Source organism: Mus pahari, chromosome 18 (assembly GCF_900095145.1).
Source record: "Mus pahari chromosome 18, PAHARI_EIJ_v1.1, whole genome shotgun sequence".
Taxonomy (NCBI): domain Eukaryota; kingdom Metazoa; phylum Chordata; class Mammalia; order Rodentia; family Muridae; genus Mus; species Mus pahari.
In genome coordinates, this window is record NC_034607.1 from 17,079,744 (window position 1) to 17,099,658 (window position 19,915).

The 19,915-nt window shown below is 47.5% G+C and overlaps 1 protein-coding gene across 6 annotated transcripts in view; it reads right to left on the reverse strand.

The window, feature by feature from the left end:
* The window catches only part of Daam2 (dishevelled associated activator of morphogenesis 2), a 112,472-nt gene that overhangs the window by 24,855 nt on the left and 67,702 nt on the right, over positions 1-19,915 (reverse strand). For 5 of the 6 annotated variants that reach the window (XM_021217625.2, XM_029531234.1, XM_029531236.1 and 2 more), the window contains exons 4-14: positions 18,289-18,363; positions 17,732-17,826; positions 14,288-14,621; positions 13,238-13,348; positions 10,160-10,263; positions 8,409-8,475; positions 7,332-7,449; positions 4,928-5,066; positions 2,786-2,844; positions 2,478-2,662; positions 1,680-1,979 (exon numbers count right to left, since the gene is read on the reverse strand). In XM_021217625.2, coding sequence (XP_021073284.1) covers positions 1,680-1,979; positions 2,478-2,662; positions 2,786-2,844; positions 4,928-5,066; positions 7,332-7,449; positions 8,409-8,475; positions 10,160-10,263; positions 13,238-13,348; positions 14,288-14,621; positions 17,732-17,826; positions 18,289-18,363 — 1,587 coding nt within the window. The remainder of the gene's footprint in view (positions 1-1,679; positions 1,980-2,477; positions 2,663-2,785; positions 2,845-4,927; positions 5,067-7,331; positions 7,450-8,408; positions 8,476-10,159; positions 10,264-13,237; positions 13,349-14,287; positions 14,622-17,731; positions 17,827-18,288; positions 18,364-19,915) is intronic. The other variant, XM_029531238.1, reaches the window with a different exon arrangement.

A 19,915-nucleotide genomic window follows, 5' to 3' on the forward strand; every position in this document is an offset into this window, starting at 1 on the left:
TTCTTCTTCTTCTTCTTCTTCTTCTTCTTCTTCTTCTTCTTCTTCTTCTTCTTCTTCTTCTTCTTCTTCTTCTTCTTCTTCTTCCTTTTCATCTTCCTCTCCTCCTCCTCCTCCTTCTCTTCCCTTTCCTTTCATCTTCCTCTTTCCTTCCTCCTCCTTTTCCTTCTCCTCCTCCTCCTCCTCCTCCTCCTCCTCTTCTTTTACACAAGGGTTAGGGATCAAGCTCAGGTCCCCAGGCTTGGGTGACAAGTACTTTTCCAACTCAGTTATCTACTTAGTCCTTCACATTCCATTAAAATTATTTTTATATCTCTTGTGGGGGAGACACACGTGCCACGACACACATGTGTCAAGTCAGAAGTCAACTTGCAGGAGTCTGTCCTCTCCTTCTACCTTTTGGGCTCCAGGAGTCCAAGTCAGGTCGCTAGGCTTAGCAGCAAGCACCTTTATGCACTGAACCGTCTCACCTGGCCCTAATTTACTAAATTTAATTAAAAAAAACATATTACAAGTTGCAAGTACAAATGAACATCTTTTGCTTTCCACACAGCTTCTGGCTCGAGGTTCTGGGATGTTGGTTTCCTGCTCATGTGTTCCTGGCCTGTGACTTTCTCACGGCCATCACAAAGCAGCATGTGTAAGTCAAGCTGCTGCCTAGAGAAGTTGTTACGAGATTATCACACCCCCCCCCATATATATCACGGTACCTATATTTCTATCTAAATAATCTAAATAATCTATACCTATGTATATATATGGATATATAAAAATATTTTCTCTTTTTATATCCTGACCATTTTCCCTTCCTGTCCTCCCAGCCCCTCCCCCCACCTCCTATCTGCCCCCTCAATCTACTCCTCTCCCATATCTCTTCAGAAATTGGCAGGCCTCCATTGGGTATCAATCAACCATGACATATCAAGTTGCAGTAAGACTAGGCCCCACCCCCTCTCCCTGGTTCCCACCATTAATAGTCCCGCAGGAAGACCAAGTTACACAACTGTAACCTATGTACAGAGGTCCCAGGTCGGTCCTGTGCAGGCTCCCTGGTTGTCCACTCAGTCTCTGAGCTTTAGGGGTCTTGCTTTGATGTGCTGTTCTAGGTGGATCGAGTGCTTTAATAACTCCGATTCTTAGATTCCATGATGGACAATCAAATTATGGTAACAGACGAGGCAAGTGATCTCCTTGGTGGCAGTTAGTTAGAGGCACAGTAGGATGGCTTAGGGGCTGAGCCACCTCTCAGCCCATCTTTCAGTTCTGTAAGCACTTCAGGCTACGCCAGGCCCAAAGCTCTCATAAGGCAGTGTCATCTCTTTCTTCAACATCTGTGCCTCATTCTTTCAGACGGGGTCTCTCACTGAACTCAAAGCTTGTCACTTTGGTTAGGCCAGAGGGCTAGCATGCTCTTGCTATCCCTTGTCTGTGTGAATGATGGGTTCAAGTTCATCGTCTCATGCTCACTGTTGCCCTCCGAGACATCTCCCTAATGTCTGCTTCTCAACTCACCCTCAGCACACACTGGTGGCTTTGGCAAGCATCTCTCCCAGTGTTGGTGTCCTCAGCGGGGACAGTGAGCCACCTGACCCCAGCAAACCTCTCTCAGCACCCATCACGCCCACCCTAAGGCCTGACCCGAAGGCGAATCAAGATGCTTTGTGCAAAGACCATGGACTTACCTCATTCAGCTTGACCCAGTTGAAGGACTTCAGTGGGTGCGAAGGCTGGGGGATTCGCTTTTTCCTGAGTGGGGCTTCATTGCTGGAGAAGGGGTCATGAGGCAGGGGCGGGCCTGAGCTGAAGCAGGGTGGGGCACCTGGGGGGATGGGAGGCCCCCCGGGAGGGAGGGGCGGTGCGGGTGGGGGTGGGCAGCTATCGAGCGGGAGAGGCGGTGGGGGTGGAGGCAGATCATTGGTTGTCATGGAGGAAGACAAGGTGAGTGGACCTCCGGGGGGAGGTGGGGAAGACACCGGGCCGGTCTGTGGTAAGAAGACAAAAAAAGGCAGGCTAGTACATCCAAGCTAACAGAGTCTCCACATTACCCTCTTTTTTCTCTCTGCAACCAACACGCACACGCATGCACGCACGCACGCACGCACGCACGCACGCACGCCCTCAAACCATCAATGTGAATCCTCAGGATGAGGAGTTCGGCAGGGCAGGATCCACACTGCACAAAGACATTCAGCCAAAAGGAAGGGACAGAAATTCTATCTGCATTCTCTTGTGCAAGACACACTCTGGGAACAGTGTCATCCAGAGAAAGGGTCTTTTTTTTTTTTTTCTAACTTGTTAGCATAATGGGCTCACCCATGTGGACTAAAGAGCCACTGCGGTTGTGGCCCAAGATTGTCCTTTTTCGTCTCCCCCATCTGGGGGTTCTTGTCTTCTCCCCCACACCTTCTCCACCCACTCAGACCTGACACTCACGGGGCTGGCTGAACTAACTAAATGGGGAGGGGGTGATGCCCGCGTACTGAGCTCTCATTATGTCGGGCTACCAGCTCTGCCACTTGTCCTCTAGCTTGGCGCAGCTCCTGGGACTCGCGGGCCAGTTTGTCCTTCATCTTGTTGAGCGTCCGCATCATCTCCTCCTTCTCCAGTGTCTTTGTCTCACATTCCCGCTCTTTCCTCTCCAGCCGGCTCACGAGTTCCATGTGTTCTGGAGGGAAATGGGCCCGTAGAGAAAGTGAGAGGAGAGAGCTGGGGTCCAAGGCAGGATGAGGTGGGGGGTGGGGGGGACGCGGGGAGTGGGAGCATAGCTGCTTTAGACAGACTCTCTAACCTTTCCGGAACTTCTCTGCTTGGTCCCTCCACTGCTTCACCTCATTCTCATTGATGAGCCTGTTGAGGAGAGGAGGGGCCACGTGACTTTGACAGTCACCTCACCTCTTCCTGGAAGACGAGCATCTCTATTCCCCCGAGGAAGACCCTGTTCTGTGACCTGACCAGGCATTGGCTTCTCAGATGCCTCCCCAGGTCTCCATACCCAACCCTTCTCACTCTGTGTCCTTGGGGACCATGACAACAGGAAGGACCCCGAGTCATCTTCCAATCCAACAGCCTGTGTGATGGTTGATTGGAATGAGAGGCATGGGATGGATAGAAGACTGAATCTAGGCTGTCTGCAATTCCATGAACACACATGCATGCACACACGTGCAGCACACATGCATGTACACACATAGGCACACACACAATGCACACACACACCACATGCACACATGCAGATCTACTTTGTAAGTAGATCAGTGTGCATCTATGAGCCAGAAATGTCAGCCCAATATATAAGGGTCAGGGCAGTGCCCACCCTGACAGAGCAGAGGGGTGGCAGAATGTGATCATGACACATCTAAGATACAGAACAGCCTCGTTCATAGAACACTCTTCTAATAGGTGTTAAAAATAGCTTTGCCTCAGACCCTAAAGCTACGAGGGATTGGATCCCAGCATGATAGTCCAGTAGCGATTACATTTTCCCACTTGTTTATGTATGTACTGCGTGCGACTGCATGCGGAAATCAGAGAGGACAACTCTGAGAGTTCAGTTTCTTCTTCCACCACGTGGATTCCAGGGATTGAACTCAGTTCGTCTGGCTTGGCAACTAGCATCTACACTTGCTGAGCAACCTTGCTGGCCCGTGGTAAGATTGCTTTGGAGGTCGATGTCTGTGGTCACTGGGGTGCTACATCCTTTACCATCCAAAGAAGTGGCTCCTTGGGGGTGGACAGAGTTCTGATTAGTACCCTGATTGGGAAGGGATGCAGGGTAGACTGGGTTCTACCAGACAAATGCAGACGGTAAAGAAGAGCTAATCAACCCAAACAGTGTGGCTGTTCTAAGACCCATGGACACCCCTAAGGTTTGCTGGCACAGGAGCCTGTGTGAGAGAAGCAGGTACCAGTTGGAGCCCTAGTGGGTGAGCTGGGCTGATGTCATTTTTCTATGAAACCCATGGGTCCAACTAGGAGATAACTGGAAACATCAAACTGTAGGTTGCTGTGTGCTGCATTGCCAGGGAAGCAAGGATTGGTAGGAAAACCAAAAGCAGTGACACAGCCAGATGGGAGTAGGGAACCTCAGGCATGGTCCATGAATTGTGTTGTATAGAGAAAGGCTCTTAGCAGAGAACTCTAGAAGATTCCCACACACTCACGTGCAGAAACAGAGCAGGAAGCCTTTTATTACATAGCCTGAGTTAAGACCTTTCCCCCTCCTCCTTCCTGCCTCCTGTCCCCAGCTGCATCTTGAAGGGGGTCAGGAACTTGTGTTAGCTAGTAAGTCTGGGACGCAGAAAGGGTCAGAGGAGTGTGAAACAGAAACAAGAAGAAAAAAAGCCAGTCATACATACCACACACATGTACAGGCATGCACACAAGCATATATACACACATTCATGCTCATGTGCATAGATTATCCCCACCCCCACCCCATTTCTATTCCGACCTCTGGAGCCTTCGAGGAGAGACGTTAAGGCTAACTCTGAGACATTTAAGGCTGTGTTACACTTGGATCAGCCTTCTTCATTTACAGTAGCTTAAAATGATCTTAAAGACGTCCGCAACCCAAGAAGATATGTGCACACGATATATGCACATCCTCTCCAAAACAAAAAAGAAAGAAAGAAAAAAAAAGAAAGCAAGATAATTCTCAACTCAAACTGGAGGCCTGGGATGGCACACGAGCTGTGTAAACACCCTTGGCACCCTCCCTCCCCCATTACTTTGGTCTGGTATTTTGCCACAGAAACAAGCAAAGTTGCTAACTCAGCCACCACACTGGAGCAGGCTTTTATATACTATGAACAGAGTTTCTGAACACTCACACGGGGTTGAAGAGGGAATTGAAGTTTTGTTGGGAGAATCCGGAGTGGGGGAGAGAAGTGAAGATGGCAGAGGCCAGGATAGAGGCCAGGCGCAAACTCACATGTTGACGATGTTCTTAACATTGAAGTTTTCCAGTGGGGCCAGGTCGGGGTCCACCCCTCGCTCATCCTGGAGGACAATCTGTTGAAGGATGCGGTCCAGGAGCTGCCACTGCTGGAAGTAGCCGCCATTCCGCTTGTCTGAGGGACAGAAGACATGCATCTACCCTGAGCCCTTGGAAGTTCTGGAGTCCACTTTCTGGTGTGGCTGCCTAGGCTCAGGTCAGCTCCCTTTACCCCTCTCAGGGAGCTAGCTCCTGGTCTGGTGGAAAAGACAGTGCTGCCTTCTGATCATGGAGACTCACAATCTAGTCAACGCCTCATTATCTGCGGCTGGCTTTTCAAGGCCTGGTAAACCCTCCTAACATTGTTCTACAGCATGAAATGTTCCTGTTTCCTACTGAGGCTGGGCATACCGTGCCATGGGCAGGTGAATGGCTTTTTCTACTGTCTGCATAAAAACACCTGATTGAAAATACTACGTGATGAATCATGGAGTCTCCAGGAAAAACTTGATTAGCTTTCGTTTTCACCTTACAGAAGAAAAAGAATGGCAACTGGCTTCCAGGTGTGTGCTGGAGGCCAACAAGATGAGTTCAGAAGGGCTGAGTGGAACCCAGGGAGGCTTCCTGGTGGAGATGGCCTTTGACTATGAGGGTCTCATGGATCACAGTCTACCTGGATGTGTACTTCCTTTTTTATGAGATGGCTGCTACCTCCCCTTCCCTGGTTGTTTCATCTTTAATGGCCACTAGGAAAAATTACGTTAATCGTAACATCAAATTCTGCCTACAAGCTATACAATTGTGTCTTCAAAGCCCCATTTAGAGACAGAAGATGGGGGGGGGTCGTTCACATTGATTATAGCCCACCAAACTGGGAGCCACTGGGAGCAGAAGAAATCAGAGTCTAGCAATGTCTGTGAAGATCTGGGCTGAGTTTTGGATTTAAAAAGAAAAGTCAGTGTGTGTGTGTGTGTCTGTCTGTCTGTGTGTGTGTGCGCGAAAAGCAAGAAGAAGTTTGTCAGATCTTCTGGAGCTGGAGTTACAAGTATCTGTGAGGCACCCAATCTGTGTTCTGGAAACCTGACCTCAGAAGAGGAGCGAGTGACTTTAATCGCTGAGCCATTGTCCGGCTTCCAGGCCGAGTTTAGAGACCTGTGGCTTCCTGGTGCAGCTCAGCGGCATTGGGCCCCCTCTCACACTACTCTAGCAGCGCTGTGCTGCCAACTTGTCCACTCCCTGCTCCACAGGCACGCAGTAAAGGCCAGATCACACAGCTCCCGTTTCATCGAAAGCCTGACCCCAAACCATGAAAAAAACAATGCCTCTGTGTGAAGAACTCACTCTGAAGTAACGGCATACAGGTTGTCTTGAGGTTTGGCGACAATGTGCTAAGAACCTCCCATCAGACAGTGCCCCAAGGTGGAACGAGATAAGTTGTGGTTGTCACCAACACCATTATCACCGAGACTTCGGTGACCCTGATTAGGCTGATCATTACAGAAGACCAACCAAACAAAATTTCAAGATGTTCTATTTTTGGAAAGCTAAAGTAGCAAACACTGAGTGCAGCTGAGGCTCAGTTCCAATTATATTATGGGCGACGATGAGTAATTTTGAGTAACTTATTCTGCTCCCCCAAAACACATGGATTTGAGAACTCAGCCACCTGCTCACAAGATGCCATTTGCTGTCCATAAAGAAGTCAGGAGTCAGCAAGAATGATAAGATATAAAAAACAAAGCCAAGCATGAGGCTGGGGAGATGACTCAGACTAGTAAAGTGCTGGCCACACAATTACTAGGACCAAGTTCTGTTCCTAGTATCTGGTGTGAAGTGGCTGGTGGGGTACAGAAGCAGGAGAATCCCTGAGGCCCACTGGGTAGCCAGCCTACCGGAATCTGTGGTCTCCAGGTTCAGTGAGAGAGACCCTATCTCAATAACTAAGGTGGAAATGACTAAAGAACATACCTCATACACACACACACACATACACACACACACACACACACACACACACACACACCAATACTCGTTCATACACAATCACACCATAGTCAAAACAAACAAGGCAACGTAAACATCACATATCTGTTCTCTTCCTCTAAGGATGAAACTTCCTTTTGCAAATGGACCTGCCATCAACAGATCACAGAAGATCCATTTCGGCCATGATCGAACGTCTCCTTGTTGAACTACGCGGCCGGAGTTGCCTCTAAACATTTACTTATCTCTACCCTCCGAGAAGCAGGAGGCAACCCAATGATGGAGGAGCGCGAGTCCCTGGGCCTGCCCTCACAAAGGCAAACATGGAGGGAACTGTGTCAGACTCACAGGCTCGCGTGGACCTGGTGGACCAAAGACCGAGGCTTAGAGAGAGTGATGGGGAGAACTGGGTACTCACAGGGCATCTGCAGGCAGTGGTGCAGGACAGAGAGCAGGCAGGGGTAGGCTTCGGTGTGCTTCAGCTTCTTGTGGATCAGCTCAAACATCTGGGAGGCACTTTTTGTGTCAATGTGGACCTGGGAGAGTTTAGACCACAGTGAAGGGGGGAGCCAGACAGCAGCCGGCGGGGTGGGGGGAGGAATCAAAGGCCAGAAGATACCATTTTGATCTTCCCAGCCCAATTCATCTTTCCTGACTATCGCCCAGGAGCAAAATGAGATAAGAGGGAAGAGTTAGTAATTATACAAATAAATTTCTCCAGATCAGTACCACCGGCGTCTTGCGGCAGATAGTTCTTTGGTGGGGTGGGGGAGGGATGGATGGAGCATTCCATGTCTTGAAAAAATGTTTAGCGATATCCATAGCCCTACACCCTAGATGCCAAGGATGTCCTCCCACTTCCCTCCCCAAGTTGTGACATGCAAAACAGGTCCACTCTTAACTAGTGACCCATGGGTAATAACCACCCCACCCCACCCCCCACCCCCCCCCCCCCCACCCCCACCCCCACCCCCACCCCAGGCTAGGAAGAGCTGATCCACACTAAGGGAAGGAAGCAGGCATAGATGCTTCAAAATAGCTGATGGCCTGTAGTAGCTCAGGCTTTGAGAGCATGTAGTGGGTGGTGCTTATTGCCTGTAAGTCCTGCCCCCAAAGAGGCTATTGTTTAGGTGAGATTGGATGATATCACATATGAGCAATGGAGAGGTGCGTATTCAGAACTGCTCAGATGGAATGGATAGAAAGGGGCACCCTGGGAAATTTTAGGGAGGCAGGGAAAAGCCATCCCAGAGAAAGAATTTGAGACTCAGCGTATCCACATGCTGGCCGTCTTACTTTGTGACTTTTGGTTTTCAGGGAGCAGGTGACCAGGTATAGCTCATGAGATGAGGCTCTAAGAGCCAGCACACCACCAGAGTTCCTTCAGAAACTGGACCTGGCCATGGGGTACCACTGGGGACCTTAAGCATAGACTCTGGAGCAATGGTTGTGCCCTAGACTCCATACAACTGTCCCACCCCCACAGGCACCTCACCATGTCAAACCTCCGGGCTAGCTCCAGGTCGTCCTCATTCCGGACCATCTCAAAGAAGTCTAAATGCCTAGAAAGATAGGGAGGGCAGATGTGGGTGTTGAGAACGTGATATTAAAGCTAGAACAGCCCTGGTAGACGGTTCCAACCCCTTCACTATCCCGTTAGTCTCTGAAAGCTTTGTTCAGGGGAGGCGAAGGCAAGACCAGAAGAGGCTATGCAGCGGACGCCAACCTCCTTCTCCTTGATAAGATTCCATGGGCTTCCTTTAGGGGGGCCACACTAAGGTCCAGCCACCACAGATCATATTTCTCCACTTTGACCTTGTTGATTTGTTAAGCACAGTTGTCCCTCGCTGGGGGAAGACGCTTTGTTCACTGCTCCAGGTTATTATTACGAATGTCCCCAATTACTTATCACCCTCCCTTAGCCCAACCACGATGGATGAAATATGTAATCCCAGCACTCAGAAGGCTAAGGTAGAAAAGTAGCATGAACTTGAGACCAGCCTGAGTGACCTGTGGAATTCCAAGCTCGTCTGGGCTGTGGTATAAAACCGGTCTCAAAAAGCGCAGAAGCTCCACCTCTAACTGTGTCAAACCAAAAACATTTTTAGGCACTGCAAGGTGCCTCCTGGAGGATAAAACTATCCATTTCCAAGGACCACTGTCTTCCCAGTATTACCATGTTATCTGCAACTTAGTCCGCAAAGCAAATCTCACCTTTATTTTCCTTGGGAACACTGCCCCCTTTCCACATCAAAAACAGTTGTTTCCCTTTTTCTCCTCTCTCATCCATGTGTGTGTGTGTGTGTGTGTGTGTGTGTGTGCATGTGTATGCGTGTGTATGTATGTGAATATTTATGTATATGTGTGTGTATGTGTGTACATGTATGTATGTGTGTATGTATGTATGTATGAATGTATGTATGTATGTATGTATATGTGTGTGTGTGCATGCTTATGTGTGGTATATGTCTGTGCTTTATGCACACTTGGAGATCAAGGGAAAATATTGGCTGGGTGTCCCTTCTATCTCTCCACCTTTTCCCTTTGAACCAGGTCTCTCACTGAGCCTGGAGCAAAACTGATGGTAGCCAGACAACCCTAGCAATCTTTGCATCTCCCTCTCCCACAGTATTGCTGTTGCAGACCTCCTGGTGGCCATAGTTGGCTTTTTCCATGGGTCCTGGGGATCTGAACTCAGTTCCTCATGCTTCACAGTGGGTAAGAACTCTTACCTGCTGAGTTATCTCCCCGCCCTGCATGCTCTCTTCTTAAAACTCATTGTAATAAAGGGCTTGCACCAGCGAGATGGAGCCAACGTGGCTCACACATTGGAACATGATCATGCATTTTGATCAGCAGGGAATTAACAGCATACACATGGGGTATTCTCTGTAGAGCTGGACATTTAGCATTTCTGCTCCCTCAAACTAAGAGTATCAGCTGTGCTCTCCCAGACCAGGTTGAAAAACCAGAGGACACCTCCCGCTCCCACACCACACACCTCTTCCTAGATGTTACAGAGGCAAGACTATCTTGATTGAGAACCACTGGGTTCACGTGTCAGTAATGTCAGGGCTGAGATAAGCAGGCCCACATGGGTTCACCTGCCATGCACAGGGCTGACTGTAAGATTAGGATGGGTATGGTCCCCAGGGGAAGAAAAGCCTTTTCCTAAGGTCCTAGCCACCCGATCAAGAGGAGCTGCCATCACAGGTTTGTGGTGTCTCTGCGCAGTGGAGGCCTTACTTGTCCAGGATGGCATTCTCGTGTTGCCGGAGTTTATCAATCACTGGCTGGATCCCCAGCATCAGGAACTCATACCGGAGATGCAGGCGGAATTCCAGGTTATCCTGAGGGTTACCAAGGGAGGACCAGACTCAGTGGTTCATCTCATGTCCAAGAGAAACACCCATAGACCCTGTCAGAATCCAACTCAGCCATGGTCCCTTATCATGTTCTGTAGCAAACTCATTGAGAAGCACTTCCAGAGACTGCCTCTAACCTCACTATTTCTCTGAAGCAATCCCGCCAACAAACCTCTGGTTCGTCTCCCATTTCACTCCAGTCCCTCGTCAACATTTGCTAGTTTGGTGTCAAAGAGTAGTGGTGCACAGCCGCAGGATAGGGGTTTGGCTGTTTTCCTGCTCCATTGCCTAGCTTTGTGGCCTTGGCTATGCCTTTGCATCTGGGGGATAAATAATATTATTTATCTAAGGAGGTTTGAATGATAGTGACCTCCAGAGGATGACATATTTGAACGATTGGTCCACAGTCTGTAGAACTGTTTGGGAAGGATTAGGAGGTGTGGCTTGGTTGGAGAGGTGTGTCACTGGGGATTTGAGGTTTCAAAATCCCACACAATTCCCACCCTCTGCTTCTTGTGTGTGAACCGTCTGTACAGTCTCAGCTTCTGCTCCAGTGACATGCCTGCCTACCTCATGTTATTCTCGGCCTTAAGCCCCCAACAAACTCTTTCTTATATAAGTTTCCCTGGTCAGGTGCCTCAACACAGCCATAAAAACGTAGCTAAGGCAGAACCAGGGCGTGGGCTATTGTTGTGACAGGTCTAACCATAATGTGTTTTGGAGGGATGTGGAAAACTTTGTGACTTTGAACTAGGAAAGCACTGACTTCTGTAAGTGGAGCTTAGCAGGCTGTCCTACTTGGAACTTGGAAGTTAATAGTTCTGTGAACAATGTGGACCATGGAAGTTTCATAGGAGCACAATATTAGCAACTGGCATAGAGACCATTCTCTTGTGATATTTTGGCAAAGAATGTGGCTGCTGTTTTCCCTTGCTCTGAGGATCTGCTAGGTTGAAGAGCTTTGCACTAATTTCATGGACAGAGGAGACTTTAAGTTAGATTTTAAAACTGGCTGTCTTGTGGTTATTTGTGATCATTCTTCTGCTGGTCTACAATGAAAAAGAGCAAGTGAACAAAAGAAGAAAGAAAGAAAGAAAGAAAGAGAGAGAGAGAGAGAGAGAGAGAGAGAGAGAGAGAGAGAGAGAGAGAAAGAAAGAAAGAAAGAAAGAAAGAAAGAAAGAAAGAAAGAAAGAAAGACACAATGTACAGTTTAATTTAATGTTAAAGTCAAGGCTTGTGCAAAAAGACCCATAAGGATAAATAGAATAAAAGGAGATCTATCTTCATGTTGAGACACCCCCCCCAAGTTTGATATCACAGAAGGCATCAGCAAGTCAAAAGTTAGGCAAATGCAATTCGAGGAGGGGGCTGGGTTACACTGCAAACAGGCAGCCTATTTTGGCAACATCACCATGTAGTTCTGGATTTAGAGTTGTAAAAGACATAAGAGTAAAGGAAAATCTTTCTCCTCAGTTAAGGAAATCCCCTGAAGCTAGGTGTGTTGGTAGGGATGTCCCTGCATGGAGGTCCAGAGAGGCCACTGTGTGAAGTTGTGAAAGAGAAGTCCAGCTTGTGCCAGAGACCCCAGGATGTTGGAGATGCCTGAGTCATGGGATACCTGACAAAGAGAGCTGCAGAGCAAGCATGGGACCAGCCCAGAGAGAGAGAGAAGTGTGTTGCAGTCATCACGGCTGGAGGGAAGAGCCATCTATCATCTGATGTAAAGCTATAGGATCTGGAGTTTGTCCTGCTAGGTTTGGGTCTGCTTTGGTCCATTATTTCCTCGTTCCCCAATCCCTCTCTGCATATTCTGTGCCATTGTATGATGGAGGCATGTAATTTGCCTTTTGATTTCACAGGGGTTATAATTAAGAGGTTTTCTTGAATCTCAGAAGAGACTTTGGACTCTTAAAATAATGTTGAGACTACAAAAGACTATGGGGATTTTGGGATTTGAACTAAATGTATTTTGCATTATGATATGGCCCCAAGTCTATGTGGTAGTTTGAATAAGAATGTCTCCCCCCCCCCAAAAAAAAAAAAAAAGAATGGCCTCCTGTGGGCTCATGTATTCAAATGGTTGGTCCCCAGTTAGTGAAACTGTTTGGGAAGGATTAGGAGGTGTGGCCTTGTTGTAGGTGTGTCACTGGTGAGTGGGAAGGCACACAGGATTTGAGGTTTCCAGTTAGCTCTCTTCCGTTTTCTCACTTGCACATGATCAGCATGTGAGTTCCCTGCTGCCCACCATGATGTCATGGACTCTGCTCTCCCAAAACGGTAAGCTTAATAAAACCTTTCGGCTTGTCCTTGGTTATGGTGTCTCATCACAGCAACATGGAAGTCACTAAGATGGTTTATACTCTTAAAATTTGCCTGACATGGTATGACTTCCAATGGAGCAGGACAAACCGGAGTCTTCAAGAGCTGGTATTGAAGTTACATGATGTCACTGTCTTAGGGATAGATTATTCTGTAGAATATCTGATGTAATCCAGGTTATGATAACTACATGCACATACAAAGGCATTCTGGCAAGAGAAGGGAAAAGGAGAAACGTTAATTGTTCTCTTGGCCTCTTCTGTCCTTATTGGGGATTTGTGCCCAACTCACAGTGTACCATGCTACTGCTGAAGGAAACTGCTCAGAGACTTCTTAGACTCAGAACCAAAAAGAATAGTGTGGGGAGCAAAGTCACAATCAGTCTGCAATACCACGTTGAATAGCCACTGCTAGATGGATTTGGGTCCGAGGAAGGCTAGAACCCTGGGAGAACTCCTACAAGCCATCCTTCCATGGCCCCAAGAGAAGGACATAAGAAATCCTAAAGGTGTCTGAAGATATGTCAGCAGTGGTCATGCCAACCAGATGCTTCTGTCCTTCTTCTCTCTGTCACTTGCCTAGAAAGCTCTCAAACTCACCTACTACCCGAAGTCCGAGAGTAAAAGGAAGGGGGCCTCACCTCTCCAGCGCCAGCATTGAGGACAGCGTTGATGAAGGACATGATGGCTGTCTTCAGGTTTACCTCATCCCGGTAGCGGCCCAAACTCCGATCCAGTTCATTCAGCAAAGTCTAATAGGAGGACAGGAATGCTTGGGGAAGGGTCTCTGGATACTTCACAGAGAAACCTCTTCCCCCTCTTCTACTGTCCTTCCTTCCAGCCACTGAGGAAGACTCTCTGCCTGATCATGCCTCTCCAGCCTATGGGGTCCACCCCATATCTCACCTCTGACTCTCCACAGCTCAGTCCCAGGACTTGGCTCCCACTGCTGCTCTCTGACTCTGCACCAGCTGGTTGACTGTCCGTGGCCATTCCTGCCCAGTTCCCCAACCCCATGGATGCTATTTTTAGTCTCTGCCTCTTTTGCAGAGAAGCCAGGGGCCACTTTCTGTACAGGCTCACTGCTCATTTGCAGATGTGTGATGCCAGACCAACAGCCTGACTCATCAAACACAGAGTTTGCAATGTCAGGTCAACGACTGGAACTTGATTACCGGGCACTGAGCTAAGACATTTTAGACATGCACCAGTAGGCACATGTGGATTCTTCAGTCAGGTCAGACAAAACAACGGGGCTTAGCATGGCCTGCATTACCGGGGCTGGTCCCAGTGTCCACAAATTTGGCATTCACCCAGGCCTAAAGTATTGACTCCCCCAGTTGTACTCAGTTCAACAATTCTTGTCTGGGTCCCTATCGCGATTTCAGAGAGTCGGAGCCACAAAGACATGAAGCAAAACAGTATCTTAGCCTCAGGGACCCACAGTCTAGTGAAGAGGACAAATCTGTTTTGAAATCCAGACCACAATTCTGAACATACAATTTCTTAGGTCTCTTGTGGGAAGACTTCTGGGTCCTAGCACTTTCTTCCTTCTGTGAGTGGACAGGGCAGTTTGCCAGGTGTCCCTTCCTTCCAGTTTCCTTTATGTGATTCCTGTCTCTCTTGCCTTTACCCTGTGCCATCCCATCCCTCCCCTAGTCAATGCCCCAACCTGCCAACCCATTGCCCACCTGGAAACGAGTGCGCTCGGCTGCATACACCTGATAGTGTAGCATGGCTTGTAGAACCTTCTTGTGGCCTCCAGGTACAAGGCACACTGCACCCAGGATCTCCAGCACTGCAACCTTAGTCTTGCTATTCTCGGTGCGCAGGCTCTGAGCGATGATGCTGATGGCCTCAGGTTGTGCCAGGACGTGTGCCCGGCCCTGCGAGTTGTTCATCAGAGCCTTGATGCAGCCAATGAGAGATGTGTGGATGCGGCTTTCACAGGTGGTGTGGTCCATGCCCCGGAGGAAATTCAGCAGACAGGTCAGGCCTTCCAGTTCGATGAAGCGGGTCACAAACCTAAGTCAGAGCCCAAAAGGAGTGTTCTGGTTTTGAATTCCATACACATTTTACAAATGACAATGACCCAGTATGTGCACCATTTACCATGTTCCATTCACAGCAGCCTCTTGGCTCATTTATGTAGTTTGTCCATAGGCCTGAACTCTCAACCTTGTAGAGGACTTACATTTTTAAATTTCTTTTAAAAAATTATTTATGTGTCTGTCTCTGTCTCTGTCTGTCTGTCTCTGTCTCTGTCTCTGTCTCTCTCTCTCTGTGTGTGTGTGTGTGTGTGTGTGTGTGTGTGTGTGTATGTACATACCTGTATGTGCAGGACCCGAGAGGCTACAAGAGGCATTAAATCTCTGGAGTGGGAATTAAAGGCAGTTGGGAGTCACCCAGTTTGGGTGTTGAGAACAGAACTCAGGTCCTCTGGAAGAACAGGAAATGCTCTTGACTGCTGACCAATCTCTCTAGTCCCAGGCTTTTGAAAGCACTGCATAATGGTCCCTGTGCCCACAGATCTCCAGGAACACCAGGAATACTAAGGACACAGGATAGTTCTCTCAAAGAAATGGGCATAAAACCTGTTCTTCCACCCAGAATGCTGGGAATTGGGGGTGATTAAGCATCCTGGTGACCAATCTGTTAATGTCAGGTGTCCCACTCTGTTGGTCTCTATCCTATTTCCAGACACAGGGTCTCTCAGTCAATTTAGATCTGGCCAATTAAGTTAGCCCGACTGGCCAGCAAGCTCCAGGGTATCATTTATCTCTGCCTCTCAGCACTGGGACTTCAGATGGATGGCTTTTAAAAGGGCGCTGCAGATCTGAACCCAGGTCCAGTCCAGAACTTTATCCACGGAGCCATTTCCTTCAGCCCTGTTATTTGCATTTGAAATGCTATGGTAGCATCTCCCCAAAAGACTTGTGTATTGCAAGTTTGATCCTAATAGCTAAAGCTGGTTTTGGAGGTTCTACAAACTTTAGGAGACAGGGTTAGCTGGAAGAAGTATGTCACTGTGACTGTGCCTCAGAGGGGTGTATAATGTTCCTGCTTCCTTCCACACTCTTTCTCCCTGTCCACTGAGAGCAGAACGGCCTCTGCCACACACTCCCACCACCATGGAGTTTTCCTCACAAAGGATCAAAACCAAAGCCCAGTAACCATAGACTTGAACCCTCTGAAACTCCTTCCCCTCCAGTCTGTCTCAGTGACATAAAGGTAATTTACATACTAAATGTACATATTTACATATCACTGATGGTCATTTGCATAGCTAAGAAGAGGGTGGGGATAGGTGAAAAGATGCTTATAATCAGTATGGTGGGTCAACCTGAAGACTCACATCTCTAATCAGACCAGGCATTGAGAGAATTATTGACAGGAGACCAGAAAACAGGTCAGCATGGAAGAGCCACTAAAACTCAGAGTCCAGGGACCAAAGCTGGAAAGGTCCCTTTCAGGAGACCCTGTAGAAAACAGCAGTTATCTCAATACTTAGCATTACAACCATTTAGCCCAGGTACTCTTATTCTAGGGTCTAGGCTCCCATAATGAACCTCTGGGAAGCACATAGGGTCCAAAGACATCTATGGGAAAAGGGAATTACGCTTTCCTCTTGGATAACCTCTAACTGAAAATTAGCATTCTGTCAATGACAAATGTGGGCGACCAACCACAGAACCGTTAGCTGAATCAGAGAATTTGCCACCCAAATAAATCACCACTATTTTCATATCAAATTATAGCTGTTGTAGATATCTCAAATTATCATTTTCACACATCGGTACTTCAGGATTATAGCGCTTATCATCCCCGCTGCCAGCTCTCACCGTTCAAGCGTTAAAAAGCACATTTATTGCTATCTGCTGCATTTTTTAATATTTGTGAGCCTATTTTAATTGAATTGGCTTATTCTTCAACTCTGCTTGTTTGTCTCTTTTATGTTGTTATTTAAAATCATTACTTCCAGGAAGCATGATTTTCGCTTTTATCTGGGTCTGTGTGAACGACATCTATGGCAATACATTAAAGAAAAAAAGTCGCAGAGACCTTAATTTAGTAGCATAATTCATGATCTGAGAAAATGACCGTGAATTGAGTTCAGAACCAGTATTTACAATTAATATGTAAATGTATCCCTGTGAATTTTATGTTGTATAAATATCAACAGAATATGCTTTCAATTTAATTTAACAATAAGTATGTTTATTTGCCCTCTATTTTCTGCATTCCCGTATTCCACAAAATTTCTACATTGATGTCATATGATTCTTGAAATCAGAATTCTGCTGAGGGGAATTAAAATAAGCTTTTGTTATCTACTATTATATATTATCTTTACCATGCACCGTGGGCTAAACTCAAGCCCATACTTAATAGAAAGGACATATGTAAGAGCAAAATGTAGAAAATAATTGGGTAATTAGTGGTGTATACCAAATATTGTTTTGAATATCATTTATTTAATCACAAGTCTATATAATTTAAAATGCAATCAAAGATAGGTCTAACAACTCATTTGCAAGATTGCTGAGGATTTCACAGTAGGCTTTATGCCATCTTAGAAGTCACTTCAGGCATGGCACTGGGAAGAGACAAAAGCAAGGGACTCTTGTGGCTCCTGGCTGCCTTAGCTCTCTCCACTGTGGTCTAGGAAGGAGGAGAAGCATTCCTGTGGCCTTTGGGACACCCATTCATCCCCTTTCCTTCCTGCCTGGTTCCCACTCCAGATGGCTAGAGCACACCTGCAGACTCCATATCGCCTCCTAGTGTGCGGAGGACTTCACAACCCATACTCTCCTCCTTCCTTGCCGAGCTGTCACTCCGCCTGCCCTGTCTCAGAAAGTCCTTTATTATACACCACCTGCCCGCAAGTCCTCTTTCCACTGCCTCAGGACCCAAGGCTTGTCCATCTCCCTTCCTGTCCACAGCCTTCCAGCAACCAGCAAGAGAAATGGGAACCACCAAGCAAAGAAGAGAAGTGTGGACTCCTAAGGAATTCTTTAAGATTGGCCAATAGGACCAGCATGGATCAGGGCACTGTGCAGTTCCTCCGGATGACAGAGCCCCCGGACAGGGGCAAGGTAGGAAGGGAGCGAAGGAAAGGGAGCAGGCAAAGTCACCTCATGGGCTGAGTCCGGAGGGCTGTCTTCAGGTCTTCTACAACTTGGCTCCTCTTGTCTGTCTCCTCATCTTCAGTTTCATACAGGTTCTGCATCTGAGGCCCACAGGTAAAGGGAATAGAAGTCACACTGAGATGCTTGCTTTCCAGGCCTCTGGAAGCTCTTGGACCACAGGGTAGCTGTGACTGGAGAGGGCATGCTTCCCTTGGGAAGGGTGAGGACACAGAGAATGTTCTACTATGATAGTCAGACTCTGGGAGAACCCAGGTTCTGGTCTGTGACTTAACTTTCTGTATCTAGGAAATAGAGAGAATTACTGGCCCAGCCTAGTTCCCAAAATATGTGATGTCCAATTGGATTAATATGTGTTTCTCTAGTTAAGAGGACTCTGAGGTCCAAGGTGGTGGATTGTATAAGATGTCAAAATTACTGGAAAGTTGCTGAGCCTCAGCGAGTATGGCACTGAGGAGCAGGAACAGTGGTCTGGTGTTGGGGCATTAACGGACTTCCAAGACCTGTCCATGTGGAGGCAAGGCAGGAGAAGAGTGGACACTTACCGCGGCCATGGCATTGATACGGTCAATGTAGTACTCAGGCCAACTGGTTGCCAGCTTGTTGGGGTCCTCCTGCTCCTGCAACAAAAAAATGACAGTCTTAGGTGTGCCCAACCTGTGGCCCATGGGATACATGTATCTCAGGATAGCTACAATTGTGATGCAACACCTTAGTAGATAACAGTGCTATGCCACAATGTCAAAGGGTTTGATACTCCCTGATGGACAGATCCATAGGTTAAGATGGAAGCATCATTTGAAGTCTATAGAAGGATCAGTTCCCAGCCCTGCCCACAAGGGCAATCGGTGGAAATTGCAAATCTTCCCCATGATTCTGTCTCTTTCTCAATGAAATGTTGACAATGAATATGGATTTGTATGACCACCAAGAGAGGACAGAACCTGTGCAGGGGTCACTTTCAACAAACCACATGTGCAAACTCTGAAATATTGTTCCTGCTATCCCTATTCTACCTATACTTAATAGAATATCATTTTATGATTGTTGAGTATCATCCACATCCATATTTTTATGTGTACCCACGTAGGTGAAGGCCTGAGCACATCCCTGGGTATTGTTCCTCGGGCACTGTCCACAAAGTCTCTTACTGGCCCAGAGTTTGTCAGCTGGTTTAGGGCAGCTACCCAGCAATCCCTAGAGGATCCCACATGTCTCTGCCAACCGTAGGATTATAAATGTGCTGGCCACTACGCATGGCTTTTTAAAAAACTACATTCTGTGGATCAAACTCAGATCTCCACCCTTCTGTGACTTACCAGTGTGCTATCTATCTCCCCATTCTATTTTCTTTATAATTAAAAAAAATCACTATCTGGTGCAGATGTTTGAATAGAAAATGCCCCCATAGATTTATGCATCTGAACGCTTAGTTTCCAGTCAGGGAGGTTACGGACCTTTGAGGACATGGAGCCTTGCCAGTGTGCCAGGAAGCAGGCCTAAGAAGGGAAGTGACTTCTCATCTTAGCATCTCACTGGCCCTGACACAGTCTGAGAGTCTGGCAGGTGCCTGCTCATGGGTTTGCGGATCGGAGAATCCTAATTCTCAGAGGGAAGCCCGAGGGAATGGGGAGGCTTTTCTTGCCTTTGGGTTTTTAAAATGAGTTTTACGTGAGTGTGAGTGTGTGTGTGTGCGCGCGTGCGCGCGTGTGTGTGCGCATGCAGGTATATTGTGTGAAATGCTAACATGTGAATGTATGTAGATGCACATGCACAAATGGAAGCCTGAGGACAACCTCACATCCCTTTCCTCAGGAGCCATTCGCCCTATTTGTTTGAGATGAGGTCTCTCATCGGAATCTAGGTCTCACCAATTCAGCCAAATTCACTATCTCTCCCATCACCATCTCCCCAAAACTGGAATTACAAGCATGAAGCAACAACCATTTTTTAAAAAGGTGGATGTTTGGGTTTGAACTCAGGTCCTCAAGCTTGCATAGCAACCACCTCACTGACTAAGCCCTCTTCCCAGGCCACACTTGTTTTTCCTGTTTGCTTCAGAGTCTTCATGTACTTAAGGCTATCTCTTGAATTAATTAAAGAGAGAGTGAATAAATGGAGAAGTAAGCGTGTGTGTGTGTGTGTGTGTGTGTGTGTGTGTGTGTGTGTGTG